This window comes from Danio rerio, chromosome 11, assembly GCF_049306965.1.
Source record: "Danio rerio strain Tuebingen ecotype United States chromosome 11, GRCz12tu, whole genome shotgun sequence".
NCBI lineage: Eukaryota > Metazoa > Chordata > Actinopteri > Cypriniformes > Danionidae > Danio > Danio rerio.
In genome coordinates, this window is record NC_133186.1 from 8,473,539 (window position 1) to 8,491,091 (window position 17,553).

Here is a 17,553-nt window from a genome sequence, read left to right on the forward strand (position 1 = left end):
ATTTCGAGAGGATCACGTGCTTATAATCAACACGGCTGGCTCCTTGTTAGCTCCGTAATCAGCCCTATTAGATGATTACGGAAGCATTATAAATAACCTGAGTTTTCCACTCCAGTTATCTTCGTCTTGAAGCTCCCCCCCTTTCCACCCCTACATCCTCCCACTTTTTCTGATCGGGCGACACGGTGGCCCAGTGGCTAGCACTGTTGCCTCACAGCAAGAACACCGCTAGTCCAACCCATCGGGCTGGTTGGTGTTTCTGTGTGGAGTTTGCATGTTCTCTCCGTGTTCGCGTGGGTTTTCCCCGGGTTCCCCGGTTTCCTCCCACCATCCAAAAACATAAACCATAGCCAATCGACTAAAACAAATTATCACCCAATACAACCTGAGTTTACACTTCTCACGGTGACAAGCAGGGGAGTTCTCGAGACCTACCTGACCTCGAATTCCCCTCTCGCCCTTCTAACGGGAGGAAGCCCCGGGCTCGAGGATATTACGAGCTCAGGGCTCTCTCCCGGGACAGCATGCCAAATACGCTTTATTGATTATCAGCTAAGTGTGAACTCTTGAAGTGATCATACATGAAACACCTGGGATCAGGACAGGTATATGATGTTACTGTATATAAAATGATCATACATGAAACACCTGCGATCAGGACAGGTATCTGATGTTACTGTATATAAAACGATCATACATGAAACACCTGCGATCAGGACAGCTATTTTGTACTGCATATAAAAGGCATTGGACACGAAACCCCTGCGATTACGTACATGTATCTGAATCAAACGGCTGTTTTCACAATCTGCGCATGACCCGTGACCTGTGCAAATTCACATATAGGCCACGCCCACCCGATGACGTAGTAGTGGTTACGCTGTACTGAAACACCTGGAAAAAAGTGCCTGCCATGTTCCTTTTGCCAGGGGAACAGTAGGAAGTGAGGTTTCCTATACCCATAGAGAGAACTATTTGTTGTTTGAATGGCTTCTCCAAATCGAACATTGCATTAGATGATGCTTCGTACCTGGATGTTATCGATCTGCTGATGTGCTGGAGCACTGATTCAGAAGCTTTTGATGCCATTATATTGAATAGAGTTTTTATGGTCAGCCAGATGAAAATAGTAAGGGTGATTGCTTTGAAGTGCACAAGAGCCACAGTACATCAAGCCACATGATTTGAGGTTTGCTATTTGTGATTTTAGATGGAGAATTCAAATTTACACATTATCAATATTGGGAATAGGGGCAGCTCAGTAGCTCAGTCGCAGCAAGAATGTCACTAGTTCAAGTCTCGACTGGACCAGTTGTCATTTCTGTGTGAAGTTTCTGTGTACATGTTCTCTCTGTGTTAATGTGGGTTTCCTTTGGGTGCTCCGGTTTCTCCCTATAGTCCAAAGACGGGATAACTGAATTGGATAAACAAAATTTCCCCTTAGTGTATGAGTGTGTGTGTGTGAAAGAGTGAGTGTATGGGTGTTTCCCAGTACTGTGTTGCGGCTGAAAGGGCATTCGCTGTGTAAAACATATGCTGGAATAGTTGGTGGTTCATTCCTCTGTGAGAACTCCTGACAAACAAGAGACTAAGCCGAAGAAAATAATATGAATATTGGGAATTTATTTTTAATATATGAATACTTCATGGGTTTAATTTTGTTTGTTTGTTTTTCATTCGTAAAATCAAAATTGGATGGAATATTAGAAATTTATTTGGCGAATCTGTTTTTATTTAGAATTGTAATATTGTTGCATTCCTAGTTATAATTATCATAATTATTTATTAGTTTATCAGGTCTATTCTAAGGGTTCTCGAACTTTTCAGCCTGTGAACTCCACTATTTTCAGAAGTGGTTATTGTAACGCTCGTGTTGGAAGGTGCATTATTCCAAAAAAGAAACAAATCAAAATAATCATTCATTTAAAGTTAACCTTGAGCGCCAGACAGAAACATCTGTCAAAATACCTTTTTGTTAAAGAAACACGCTAGCTCTTACAACACATTACAAATATTAAATGAAAAATAAATAATAAACAATATGAGCGACACTTAGGCTGCGTCCGAAACACAGTGTTGCCAACTTAGCAATTTTGTTGCTAGATTTAGCAACTTTTTATACTACTCTAGCAACTTTTTTTTCAAACAGCACCTAGCAACAAATTTAGCAATTTTTAACAGAAATTTTCCAACTTTTAGCAATTTTTTAAAAAAGTGACTCAAAAGAGCAGTGGCTGCAGGCTTCACTCAGTAGAGTAAATTGCTAGCTCAGATTGTTTTTTATAACTGTTCATTTACTGATGTTTGTCAACATTTTTCTGATTCTTCTTTTACCAAACAACTGATGAATTCTCCGTTGTAAGCGTGAGTATTCCAGAAGCACTCGAACAGCACATGGCTGGGCTATAATGCTGAGGTATTTTTGCAAAAATAAACCTTAACCACTGACTCTTGAGTTTCATCTTTGGGTAGAGACAATAGCACTAACTTTCCTTCACACTTCTAATAATATCCAGCCAAGGGCGTAGGTTTGCGCTTCACTTTGGTGGGGACTGGGGACGAGTCACCCCCACCAAGTATTAATATTGTTTTTATATATATATATATATATATATATATATATATATATATATATATATATATATATATATATATATATATACATATATATATATATATATATATATATATACATATATATATATATATATATATATATATATATATATATATATATATATATATATTATATTATATTGCTATTTATTATTTAACTGCTATTAAAATGTATTGAGTAATCCTCTCTTCTTACAATTTATAAAGTTAAATTAAATAGTCATGCGTGTAGCCAAGGGGGGGTCAGGTGATTTGAAAGACCAAAAGTTGGATTATTGTTATTATGTTTGAATTTATCTTATTATTCAAATGGACAAATTTTCACAGAGGAAAGTTGAATGCACTGGCCAGTTTGTTATTTGCCTATAGGCTTCAGTTTTTAATTTCAATCAAGTTTTAACAGATTTCCCAAACAAGATTATGATAAAAAAAATGTATTTTAAAAATAAGTATGTTTACATATTTGAAGAGTTTAGATGCAAAAACCTCTGAATGCCATTTAATATTTTCTTCTAAAATTAGTATTTTGTTCCAACTCCTGTGTGTGGACTCAGTGATTTTCTTTTTATAGTGACAAATACGTTCTTTTCGTTGCCTTTAAAGTGAAAAAATTAAACATAAATATACAAGGCTGAGAAAAATGCTTATTTTACATGGCATTTAGAGGTTTTGGCATCTGAACTCTTCATTTCTTTATTCTAAGATTTTAAAGTCCTAATTTCTAGTTCAAAGTATTTTTAATATTTATAAAACTGTAATAAAACTTACCGTTTAAATGTGTAAATAAAGCAATTTGACAAAATGGTAGGAAATAGTTTTGGTACATCAAAAAGTGTAGTTGTAATAACTATCCAACAAGATTATCCAGCAAAAATTAGTTCTTAATATGTCACTAAAATGTGTTATTTATACCTCAATTAAACAGAAAATCAGGGGAATAGCTGCAAAAAGGTTCAGGTTTTCAGAAATCAAATAACCCCTTTCAATAAGCTGAACAGGCCTGAAAGTGTCATGTTAAAATAATGTTTATTAACTGATAAAGAGAGAGTTTTATTAAAGACTTTCGTTCATTTTTCGTACAAATTAAACATGTCTCATAGTATTATTAAAAGATGGAGCACAAGCTGTAGTTTTTCTGACAAATTGTTTCAACCAAAATTGGAGATGTTACTCTAAGACAGGGGTGTCAAACTCGATTCCTGGAGGGCCGAAGCCCAGCACAGTTTAGTTCCAACCCTGCTCCAACACACTTACCTGTAGGTTTCAAACAAGCCTGAAGGACTCAATTAGTTGGATCAGGTGGTTTAATTAGGGTTGGAACTAAACTGTGCAGAGCTGCGGCCCTTTTGGAACTGAGTTTGACACCTGTGGACTAAGAGATTAGGAGAACTGGCAGGGTCATATAAGTTTACATGTAGGTAATTATTCTGCTGTTAGTTTTCAGGGAATATTGTTTACAGACTATATCAGTCTGCTTTAACATTAGACTGACCGTAAAAGCGGTGAAAACACTAGCATAACGGCATTATCATGATGGACTCATTCAGTAGCGAACTTGAGTTTATGTGACTTACACTTTTCGTTGGAAAAAGCTCTTTATGTCCACCTTTTTTTGCAACCTCCATCCTCACTTGTGCGTGTCACACACCTCACACATCGGGAAATTCCCCCCGCGCAGTTGTTTTGTATCTGAAACTATGATCTGAAAGCAGCCACTCACATGACAGCAGGAAAGGCACAGCCAATCACAATGTTCATATGTGTTTGGGGGCGGTGCGACTCGAGGAGAGACAGTGATTTAACCCTTTCGGCATGTCTAGGTTTATACTGACAGCGCAATGTTTTTAAGTGAATTAAACTATTGGTGGGGACATTTCGGTAGTTTGTGGATATTGGTGGGGACACGGGAATCTACGCCCCTGTATCTAGCTGAGCACAGCGTGACTTCATACAACCGTCTGCTACAGTGTGTGTCAAGCCTGTTTATTTGCTACTGTGCTAGTGGACGGGACCGCAGGTTTCAATTTTCCCGGGTTTGTGCGCGCAACAGCTGGGCGGGGCTTAAGTTTTGTATCCACGTCACGCAGAAACAGCTCACTCGTTGTCAAGGTGATTCATTTAAAGTACTAGGAGTCGACTCTTTTATAAATTAATCAATAATTTTAAACACTGCGCATTTTCAGATTTAGACCTTAGCTGGATATTTCACTTCACTTAGAGCTGTTACACACTTCATGGAAGGTCATTTACAAAAACCCATAATAGGGGCTCTTTAAAGTAAAAATCCATTTTAAAGTTAATATGAATTAATTCTAAAAAGTAACTTTCTTGCAAAAAGTAATTTTATTGAAGAGATTTTTATTAAGAAATGTACTTTTACTTACATCATCTCGCTTCATTTTATGTTGTCATGTGCACAGTAGAAAACAAGATTCCCTGTTCAATCAAGTTCTTTGCTTTCAACAATAAAATGTTATACATAAATATATGGAAAAATAAATACATATAAATACCTCTATACACTACCGGCCATCAGTTTGGGGTCAGTAAAATGTTTAAATGTTTTAAAATAAGCTTTTCCTGCTCACCAAGGCTGTGTTTCATCAAAAATGCAGTACAAATTGTGAAATGTTATTCCACTATAAAATAACTGTTAAAATGTATTTGATCATTTAATTTAATCATTTATTCCAGTAATTTTAAAGATGAATTTTCAGCATCATTACTCCAGTCTTCAGTCACTTGATCCTATTAATGGTAACAGTAATAAAAGCAAAAATGACTGGATCAATGATTTCATTTGCAACTACATACAATAAGTAATAAATCAATATTTACAGAATCATTTTCTTTAACACCCCCCACCGCCAAACTTTTGACCAGTAGTGTCATAAACAGCATAAAGTGCAAAAGTTAAAACTTTATTCCTAAATAAATAAACATACACATAATATACTCTAATATATACATAAACAGTGCAAAAATAAATCTTATTTCTGATATGTACATGTCAATTCATCTTTATTTACAAAACTTTTACAATGAAAATGTTGTCTAAGCAGCTTAACAAATGTCTCTGTTGAAATTCAGTTCAGTGTAATGTCTCTGCTGAAGGCCGATCCCATGGAGAGTAGCTCAAAAGAGGCAGTTTCCTGGGGAAACGCTGATCCTGTAGTGTTTATGAGCACAGACGGTGGTCCTGGATCGGGAAAAGCTTCTTTATAGATGAGTTTTGATGATTTTTTGAGCATTTTTTGTTGAAGATTTTGCTGCTTTCGGTGTGAAGTTCCTACATGAGGAAAAATAAAAGAAGAAAAAATTCAGTTTTTTAGAAAATTAATCATTTTAAATGTTTTCGTTGTCAGTTTTTTTAAACATCTTCGAATATTTTAATATGGGTTTTTTTTTAATTAACGGTATTGCTAAACATGTTTAATACTTGAGTTTTAAGTGCACTTAAATATGTTACACATTAGCAAAAGTGAAGATGATTAATAAAAAATCTAAAACTAACGTGACATCATCAGCTTTGTGTGTGCCAGTATTAGAAAAGTTGTTTCCTACTGGATCAGTTGTATTTACCTTCATCCCTGCTCCTCCATCTCCTGCTTCTTCATCCACTGGTGCTGTAAGACGTCCCCCAATGTTGACAATTTTCTCTCCATGCACTTTTCTATCAGATCCCTGCAGTCTGTACAAGGAGAAAGAGATAGTTAATCAAGACAGTATAAGACATTAAAGCTGACATTTATAAAGATATCTTCTGAAATTTGTTATTAAAAAAGGCTACTGGAGAGTCCTGGAGGGTCTGTGTCCTGCAGAGTTTTGCTTAAACTCTAATCAAACACTTGTGAAGCAAGTTAACCAATGGCTATATCTGAAATCGCAGCCCTGTACCCTTAAATGAATTAATAAATACATTTATTTAATTGTAAAAATAACATTCCTATACATGACAAATAAAACTACAGAGTTTCATTACTAGCATACAGCTTGTTGTGTTAAATAACTTGGGTCTAACCAAGCAGAATCCAATCCATCTGAGGGGTTTATCAACCAGAAAAGCCCAAACAAAACTGCTTCAATTGACTTATTTGTTTACATTCACTCCTTTAAATACACTAATTTACTAGACTAACGTAAGGAGTAGTAGATGAGGGTATAGGGCAGGGGTGGCCAGCACTGTTCCTGGAGAGCCATCTTCCTGCAGATATCAGTTGCTACCCATATCAAACACACCTGAACCAATTAATTAGGACCTGAACACTGTGTGATAATTACAGGCAGGTGTGTTTGATATGGGTTGCAACTGAAATCGCAGGAAGGTAGATCTCCATGAACAGGGTTGGCCACCCCTGATATAGGGGGTGATTCTGAATACAGTCAATGACAAGATCACTTGAGGATTCAATTTAAAGGTAAACTCTGTAGGGCAGTGGCCCCCCAGGACTGAAGTTGCTCATTCATTAGCTATTACACAAGGTGTCGTTAGATTCCTTAATAAAGTCAAACATTTCCTAGGATCAGCAATGCTAAGCTCTTCCTGTCTTGTCATGAGACTACAACAGGTTGAGGTTTTGGCATGTACATTTGTCTTTTCACTTACCACTGGATACACTGGGACCAAACAAAAGGTGGCGCTTCGTTCCAGACATGCTGTACTTTGGATATCTTCCATGCACCATGAAATACAGCATGTTGCCTATGGTCCGGATGTTTGCCAAGACGACAGCTTGACAATTTTCTGCTCTGATATTGGTAGCACAACCGAAGTCAATCAGCTTGAGCTCCACCTTCGTTGTGTTGACTAGGATGTTGTCAGGATGCATGTCGTTGTGGGAAACACCACGGTAACTACAGTGCTGCATTGCCTGGACTAACTGGTGCAGCAGGGAACGTGCAACCCGTTCTGACAGTTTGTCATGCATGATTATATAGTCCCGCAGAGATACGCAAGGTTGGGGGTACTCCATGACGAGTGAAATGAATCCAGGTTGATCAAACCACTCATACATTTCTATCACATGCTTGCTTGCTGAAGGATGTTTCAGCATTTGCATATACGCTGCTTCTTTACACACAGGTCTGGAACAACCAGGCTGCAGAGAAAAAGAGAAAAAAGGTTAGTAGTTGTACATCTGAGGAAAAATTGGTGCTATTTAAATAATTAGTTCACCTGAAAATTAAAATACTGTTATTATTTACTTTCCTTCATGTCATTTCAACCCCCTGAAACCTTCATTCATCTTTCAGAACACAAATTAAGGCATTTTAAATTAAATCTGAGAGCTCCCTCATCCTCCACACACAGGAACGGTCCTGAGGTGCTCAAAGTCCAGAAAAGGAGACAAGGAGTGTCTTCAGTGGTTCAACTGTTATCATACGATGCTCCAAGAACACTAAAATAAGAACTGTAAAAACAACTGACTTTGCCCAATTCTTCTACATCAGACTGGGGTGTGCATTTACTACTTAGGTAATATGACACTGACAAAACATCATACTGCCTGTAGAAAACATGTACCCTGACCTGATGCAGGAGAGAAAACATTGGCAAACTAATTTGTTTTTACAGTTTTTTGGCAGACAAAGGTGTTTCAGCAGCTTTGTATGATTGTAGTGGAACCACGGAAGTCACATGAACTGTTCAGACAATGGTTTTGGCTTCTTTTCTGAATTTGAGCTTCTCAGGACCCTTGCCGTCTATAGCAAAAGAGAAAGCTCTTAAATCTGAAATATCTTTTGTGTTCTGATGAGGAACAAAAGTCTCCGAGGATTGGAATCACAGGGTGAGTAAACAATGATTTAATGCTTGGGCAAACTTATCCTTTACATGTATTTTACCCTGCTTTAGTACTTTTGTATATGATCAACAAGGCTTTCCAGCTCTTTTCTCTTACAGTGCTGCTACATAATACAGTAAATGTTCACATTAATCAAATTTCAGCATGAAGCACAGCTCATCCTGAAGTCACCATAAAATAATTTTCTTCAGTTTGAACATGAGAGAAGTTTTCATACAGATTCATATGGCTGCTTTTTGACTTTTGAAATTGAACTATGTTACTGTAAATGTGTCCAAACCATTAAAGAATTAAATGATGAGTGAAGTTTTGCCAACTTACAACAGAGATGTAACTTGGATTCTTTCTCTTCGGAATCTTCTTGATGGCAACCTAAAAAAAGAAAACACAATAATTATTTTTTTCACATTATTCAATCTGTAATTTGTTTAATAAATATACAAGTTTGGATCAAGTGAACAGGTTACATAAGAAGCCAATTGAACAGTGAGAGATTTTTACCTGCTTGCCATCAGATTTACGAACTGCTTTGTATGTTGAGCCAAAGCTCCCAGATCCTATCATTTCTCCAAAGCCGTAGAGACCAGTCAAAGATCCTGAAAAAAAGAAGAAAGAAGAGGTTATTCTCTTATACTGACATACTGACCTTACATCAGTTGCTCTCAATTTTGACCCCCGGACCCCTACACACACATTTTGGATGTCTTTGTTATTTAACACACAAGGATAAGTTAATGAGCTGATGATCAGAATCAAGTGTGTTAAGTAAGAAAGACTAACAAAATGTGCAGTGCAGGGTGGCCAGAGGCCCGAAGTTGAGAACAACTGCCTTACATTAACAAGTATGTTACAGTAGCATCTATAATATTACTGTTTCCATCAAATTAAATAAACAAAATTTCATGAATTTGATTCTGCATTTATGTTTTGTATGTGATTTCAGAGTGCTGTTAGCACACTCACCAGTATTTGGCTCAAAATTAGGGGCTCCTGAGGCAGATGAGGACCTCGCATTGGACGTGTCTTGGAGACTAGATGGTCCAGGCACAGGCTCCGGTTCCTGATCAACCATGTTCTGAACTACAGATGGTCCAGCAACGGGGTCTGGATCTGGATTTAAACAGGCTCTGAGACGATTCCGTCCAAGGGCAAACTCTAGCTCAGGAACAAAAGTGTACCAAAGCCAAGACAGTCCAAGTACAGGCTCTTGATCTGGATCAAGATCAACAGTAATCCGGTTCCTGGATACTTCAGGTACAGGCACTGGATCAGAATAAACAGTACTCCAGGGCTTAGACATTCCAGGTACATTTTCTGGATCTGGATCAACAGAGTTCCGGAGACCATGCACTCCAGGGGCAGGCTCTGGATCTAAATCAACAGTGTTCCTGACCCCAGGTGCTCTAGAAAACAGCTCTGGATCTGGATTTAAAGTGTACCAGAGACGGAAAAGTCCAAGGACAAACGGTGTCACTGGACGCACATTGTTCCAAAGCCAAGATAGCCAAGAGACAGGCTCTGAATCTGGACCAACAGTGTTCTGAGGACCAGGCACTTTAGAGACAAGCTCTGGATCTAGATCAACAGTGTTCCGAGGACCAGGCACTTCAGGGACAGGCTCTGGATCTAGATCAACAGTGTTCCAAGGAACAGGCACTTCAGGGACAGGCTCTGGATCTAGATCAACAGTGTTCCGAGGACCAGGCACTTCAGGAACAGCCTCTTGATCTGGATCAACAGTGTTCCGAGGACCAGGCACCTCAGGAAAAGGCTCTGGATCTAGATCAACAGTGTTCCGAGGACCAGGCACTTTAGGAACAGGCTCTGGATCAAAAGAGTTCTGTAAATCAGACACCCCAGGGACAGGCACTGGATCAACAGTGTTTCGAAGACCCGACACTCTAGGGACAGGCTCTGGATCTGGATCAACAGTGTTCCTAGGACCAGGCACTTCAGGAACAGGTTCTGGATCTGGATCAACAGTGTCCCTAGGACCAGGCACTTCAGGGACAGGCTCTGGATCAACAGAGTTCTGTATATCAGCCACCCCAAAGACAGGCACTGGATCAACAGTGTTTCGGAGAACAGACACTCTAGAGACAGGCTCTGGATCAACAGAGTTACAGAGACCAGACACTCTAGGGACAGGCTCTGGATCTGGATCAACAGTGTTCCAGAGCCCAGACACTCCAGGGACAGGCTCTGAATCTGGATCAACAGAGTTACAGAGACCAGACACTCTAGGGACAGGCTCTGAATCTGGATTAACAGTGTTCCAGAGCCCAGACACTCCAGGGACAGGCTCTAGATCTGGATCAACAGAGTTACAGAGACCAGATACTCCAGGGACAGGCTCTAAATCTGGACCAACAGAGTTCCAGATCCAAGAAGGTCCAGCTACATTCTCTGTATCTGAATCAGTCTCTAGGTCTGGATTAGTCGTTTGTGGATTCTCCTGTGGTGTTTGTGGTTCCACGCTTATCTGTCTGCAGCAGAGGAAAGGTTTCTTTATGGCCTTCCACACTCTCTTGAAGAAAGCACGGATTTTGCTCCACCTGCTGCTGCCTTGTATTTGAATTCCTAAATTGAAAAGAAGACAAAAAAGAAAACATGACAATCTGTTATTGTTTAGGCTATTAAGTATATATAAATAAAACATATTAAAAAATAACAAGATATAGGGTGACTTTTCCCAAAGTGGGGACAAGCTGTAGTGTTTGTATAACCCTAAATAACAAAATTAGACATAAGATTCATTAAAAAACTTAATTTTGAAGTACTTAATTTTCTGATGAATTTTGGTATAAAAAGGAAATCAAATGAAGTGTTTAAGCTTCATTTTGTATATATATATATATATTCTCTTAAAGTGGCTAATATTATTGATCTTAAACTGTTAAAAAGCTACTTTTATTCCAGCCAAACAAAATAAAAAAGGCTTCCACAAAAGAAATATTATTATAGGAAATTAATGGTGTAACATATCACAAATCTCATGGTTTGGTTAACATTATTTTAGTCACCGATCGGCTCAATTTTTTAGGTCAAAGAGGGATAAATGTAATTTGTTGTCCATTTATTACAAGCACAGAACAGCAAGGAAGATTTGCTTTTAACAAAAATAACTTTTAGAGTCTGTGATTTTGTGAGTTGAGAACACAATTAAATATATTATTAAAATCTTTAATTTACTCAATGTATTATTTGCAGCTTTTCTTTTTCAATGTTAATATAACATGTCCTGTGAATTTTGAAATAGTATTTTGAATATGAATTTGTTGTTTTGGATAGGCCACCTTTAAAAAAGTCTCACTTGAGGCCAATTTACCTTATAGAACAACATGTAAACATTGTGTTAATATTAATCATTTCTCATTTTTGTTTAATATGTCATGTTCCTTTTTTTATATATATTTAATTTAATTTCCCTAATACTTATGTCTTTACCCTGTTTTTACCTTTTTATTTTACTTAAAGAGATTAAGTATCCTAATTCCCATTAATAAAATGTTCATATTTTACAGTGAAGAGGTTGCTAATTATCTCACCGGTTGTGTTTTCCTCCATGGTGTTATCGGGAAAAGGGTCATCGGGCATCTCATCTGGTGCTGTACCGACATCTGAAGCTACAGTCCAGTCATCGTCCAGCCAGAGACAGAAATCACTGCAAAAGCTGATGATCTCCATATGTGACCCTAAATAACAAAATTAGCCATAAGAGTCATAAAACAACAACAACAACTGTAATTTATTCATTACAAAATGTCTTCATGGAACATGATCATTACTTAATTTTCAGATGATCGTTGACATAAAAAGGAAAATTATTTATTTTAGTCTATTCCTAAAGATTACCACACACACACACACACACACACACACACACACACACACACACACACACACACACACACACACACACACACACACACACACACACACACACACACACACACACACACACGCACAGAAATACATTAAGTTAGTGTGATGTATATTAGGGTCTTTCCTGGCTAATAAAATAAGGCAGAGGTGATATCTCAATCATTAATTCTTTGCTACTTAAAACAAACAGATTTTGTATTATTCTTGTAATCTTATCAAGTAAAATATTATCTTACTTAAAAAGGCTAACATTTATAGTAATAAAGTATATAACATTTTCGATTGATTGTTGGTGGTTTTTCCTTGTTGGGAAGAAATAAAATGTGTCATTTCTACTGTTCATCATCAGTTGACAGCATTAACCCTTTAGATTTTCCCTGTGCAAATAAGATTCTGGCTTTTTTATGGAGCTCTATGGAGTAAAACTGCAGATTATAGTGTTTGTGCATAAATACACTCACTATGTTTACTATCCTCTGAGAGCTAACTTGCTTATTTTGATTTTTTCAGACATATGTCTCTTACACACGCACCCACGCACACACACACACACACACACACACACACACACACAATATTCCATATAGAGGGAAAACTCTGCAAACTGGACTGAAGCAGTTTTAGTTTACTAGAACTTCAGCTGTGTTATGCTGCTTTGACACAGTCTACATCAGTGGTCACCAAACTTGTTCCTGGAGGGCCGGTGTCCAGCAGATTTTAGCTCCAACCCTAATCAAACACACCTGAAAAAGCTAATCAAGGTCTTACTAGGTATACTTGAAACATCCAGGCAGGTGTGTTGAGGCAAGGTGGAGCTAAACCCTGCAGGGACACCGGCCCTCCACGACCAGGATTGGTGACCCCTGGTCTACATAGTGAAAGCACTTTAGAAACAACATTGAATTGAACAGAAGGCAGAAACTAAGCCTTTTTTTTGCACTGCAACTGATGAGTAAAAAATAAACTCTGACCTTTTCCCAACAAGAAAATCAAGCAACAGTCAAAACTGCATTATTATATGGTGTCATGTCTTTGCTATCAAAAACTGACATCATTAATGGGGCAAAATCAGCCACGAACGTAACAAAATTCTTTCCCAGAGTATTGTTGTATGTCAGAAAATATTTAAAGCATTTTCCCAAAATATGTGTTAAAATAAGATTTGAAAATCATTCAATATGCAGAAACAGAAAATTGTGGCCAAATTAAACATTTGATTTCAAACCGATTAAACTCTTTGCTATGGTTTTTTCTTTGCTATGGTTTGAGCCCTTTATGCTGCACAAAGCTTATTTCTCGAAAAAAATTAAAATTCAATCAGATGAATTTATACAATAAGACCAGAACCAAAACTTGTTTTTTTAAATCGAGTAATTAATCTTTGTGCAATATAAAGGGCACATATTTATGTCTATCTGACATATTTTTGACTCAAACTATAGCAGGAGCAAAGAGTTTAATTGGTTTGAAACCAATTGTTTAACGTCAATGAATGTCTAACGTCAAACTAACTTTAAGGTTAACGTTAGGGATATCTGAGGCCAGAGTCTCAATTCAGGGCAATTCACCTCACACTTTTCTTATCCTAAACCCCATTATTGACAACTTCTCATGTTTTGTTTTATATGTTATGTTTCTTAAGTCATATATTAAATTAATTTCATCCCCTAATACTTTCTCTTTGCCCAGTTTTATCATTTTTTAAAAACCTAGAAAGCTTGTGTGGTTGCTGACAGTCTTACCGGTTGTATTTTTCTTGTCACTGACAGTAAAAGGCTTATCAAATGCTTTGTCGGCATCTGAAGCCATTGTCGAATCCTCCTCGTCGAGCCAGGGACAGAAGTTGGTGCAGAATCCAATGTTCTCCAGCCATGTTTTCGTCCCTTCAGTCTCTCCTTCGACACACACGGGCGTTGTTGCTGCCATCGCGTGGACAAACATAAAATTAGTTTTCTCACTCATAATCCTGTTTACTCAGAAAATAAGTTAGTCAATAGATATTCGCAAATCCAAAGATTTGCGCGAGGTTTCTGCAAACGCGTCTTCACTCAATTCAGAATATCAATTAAATGAAGGGTGTGGCAGCACCGAATAGCGATGACGTCATTTTTGGAATCCTTCGAACAGTTGCAGCTTGCTTCAAACAGCTTACGAGTTTGTAGTTTTTTTGCTTAAAACTACAAAGGCGATTTTCAAATATTACTCAACTAGGACTGTTCACATCTGAAGTTGTCACTAAACCACATAACCACTACAGTCAGCGATAGCTCATCAATGTCAAAATAAATCATAATCATTCAATAAAATAATCATTCATTTAAAGTTAACCTTGAGCGCCAGACAGAAACATCTGTCAAAATACCTTTTTGTTAAAGAAACACGCTAGCTCTTACAACACATTACAAATATTAAATGAAAAATAAATAATAAACAATATGAGCGACACTTAGGCTGCGTCCGAAACACAGTGTTGCCAACTTAGCAATTTTGTTGCTAGATTTAGCAACTTTTTATACTACTCTAGCAACTTTATTTTCAAACAGCACCTAGCAACAAATTGAGCAATTTTTAACAGAAATTTTCCAACTTTTAGCAATTTTTCCAAAGTGACTCAAAAGAGCAGTGCCTGCAGGCTTCACTCAGTAGAGTAAATTGCTTGCTCAGATTGTTTTTCATAACTGTTCATTTACTGATGTTTGTCAACATTTTTCTGATCCTTCCTTTACCAAACAACTGATGAATTCTCTGTTGTAAGCGTGAGTATTCCAGAAGCACTCGTACAGCACATGGCTGGGCTATAATGCTGAGGTATTTTTGCAAAAATAAACCTTAACCACTGACTCTTGAGTTTCATCTTTGGGTAGAGACAATAGCACTAACTTTCCTTCACACTTCTAATAATATCCAGCCAAGGGCGTAGGTTTGCGCTTCACTTTGGTGGGGACTGGGGACGAGTCACCCCCACCAAGAATTAATATTGTTTATATATATATATATATATATATATATATATATATATATATATATATATATATATATTATATTATATTGCTATTTATTATTTAACTGCTATTAAAATGTATTATTAAGTAATCTTCTCTTCTTACAATTTATAAAGTTAAATTTAATAGTCATGCGTGTAGCCAAGGGGGGGTCAGGTGATTTGAAAGACCAAAAGTTGGATTATTGTTATTATGTTTGAATTTATCTTATTATTCAAATGGACAAATTTTCACAGAGGAAAGTTGAATGCACTGGCCAGTTTGTTATTTGCCTATAGGCTTCAGTTTTTAATTTCAATCAAGTTTTAACAGATTTCCCAAACAAGATTATGATAAAAAAATTGTATTTTAAAAATAAGTATGTTTACATATTTGAAGAGTTTAGATGCAAAAACCTCTGAATGCCATTTAATATTTTCTTCTAAAATTAGTATTTTGTTCCAACTCCTGTGTGTGGACTGTGTGTGAATTTCCTTTTATAGTGACAATTACTGTACGTTCTTTTCGTTGCCTTTAAAGTGAAAAAAATTGAACATAAATATACAAGGCTGAGAAAAATGCTCATTTTACATGGCATTTAGAGGTTTTGGCATCTGAACTCTTCATTTCTTTATTCTAAGAATTTAAAGTCCTAATTTCTAGTTCAAAGTATTTTTAATATTTATAAAACTGTAATAAAACTTACCGTTTAAATGTGTAAATAAAGCAATATGACCAAATAGTAGGAAATAGTTTTGGTACATCAAAAAGTGTAGTTGTAATAACTATCCAACAAGATTATCCAGCAAAAAATAGTTCTTAATATGTCACTAAAATGTGTTATTTATACCTCAATTAAACAGAAAATCAGGGGAATAGCTGCAAAAAGGTTCAGGTTTTCAGAAATCAAATAACCCCTTTCAATAAGCTGGCTACAGGCCTGAAAGTGTCATGTTAAAATAATGTTTATTTACTGATAAAGAGAGAGTTTAATAAAGACTTTCATTCATTTTTCGTACAAATTAAACATGTCTCATAGTATTATTAAAAGATGGAGCACAAGCTGTAGTTTTTCTGACAAATTGTTTCAACCAAAATTGGAGATGTTACTCTAAGACAGGGGTGTCAAACTCGATTCCTGGAGGGCCGAAGCCCAGCACAGTTTAGTTCCAACCCTGCTCCAACACACTTACCTGTAGGTTTCAAACAAGCCTGAAGGACTCAATTAGTTGGATCAGGTGGTTTAATTAGGGTTGGAACTAAACTGTGCAGAGCTGCGGCCCTTTTGGAACTGAGTTTGACACCTGTGGACTAGGAGATTAGGAGAACTGGCAGGGTCATATAAGTTTACATGTAGGTAATTATTCTGCTGTTAGTTTTCAGGGAATATTGTTTACAGACTATATCAGTCTGCTTTAACATTAGACTGACCGTAAAAGCGGTGAAAACACTAGCATAACGGCATTATCATGATGGACTCATTCAGTAGCGAACTTGAGTTTATGTGACACACTTTTCGTTGGAAAAAGCTCTTTATGTCCACCTTTTTTTGCAACCTCCATCCTCACTTGTGCATGTCACACACCTCACACATCGGGAAATTCCCCCCGCGCAGAAGTTTTGTATCTGAAACTATGATCTGAAAGCAGCCACTCACATGACAGCAGGGAAAGGCACAGCCAATCACAATGTTCATATGTGTTTGGGGGCGGTGCGACTCGAGGAGAGACAGTGATTTAACCCTTTCGGCATGTCTAGGTTTATACTGACAGCGCAATGTTTTTAAGTGAATTAAACTATTGGTGGGGACATTTCGGTAGTTTGTGGATATTGGTGGGGACACGGGAATCTACGCCCCTGTATCTAGCTGAGCACAGCGTGAGACATACAACAGTCTGCTACAGTGTGTGTCGAGCCTGTTTATTTGCTACTGTGCTAGTGGACGGGACCGCAGGTTTCAATTTTCCCGGGTTTGTGCGCGCAACAGCTGGGCGGGGCTTAAGTTTTGTATCCACGTCACGCAGAAACAGCTCACTCGTTGTCAAGGTGATTCATTTAAAGTACTAGGAGTCGACTCTTTTATAAATTAATCAATAATTTTAAACACTGCGCACTTTCAGATTTAAACCTTAGCTGGATATTTCACTTCACTTAGAGCTGTTACACACTTCATGGAAGGTCATTTACAAAAACCCATAATAGGGGCTCTTTAAAGTAAAAATCCATTTTAAAGTTAATATGAATTAATTCTAAAAAGTAACTTTCTT

At 37.2% G+C, this 17,553-nt stretch overlaps 1 protein-coding gene across 1 annotated transcript; it reads right to left on the bottom strand.

Moving 5' to 3' along the window:
* Window positions 1-4,946: 4,946 nt before the first annotated feature.
* LOC141376536 (uncharacterized) lies at window positions 4,947-14,423 on the bottom strand. The gene is made up of 8 exons (XM_073916350.1): window positions 14,048-14,423; window positions 11,969-12,115; window positions 9,384-11,000; window positions 8,922-9,016; window positions 8,742-8,792; window positions 7,223-7,715; window positions 6,199-6,307; window positions 4,947-5,905 (listed from the first exon to the last, which is right to left on the bottom strand). Exons 1-7 carry the CDS (start codon window positions 14,265-14,267, stop codon window positions 6,201-6,203), a joined length of 2,730 nt encoding a protein of 909 aa, XP_073772451.1. The 5' UTR covers window positions 14,268-14,423; the 3' UTR covers window positions 4,947-5,905; window positions 6,199-6,200.
* Between the last annotated feature and the right edge of the window lie 3,130 nt (window positions 14,424-17,553).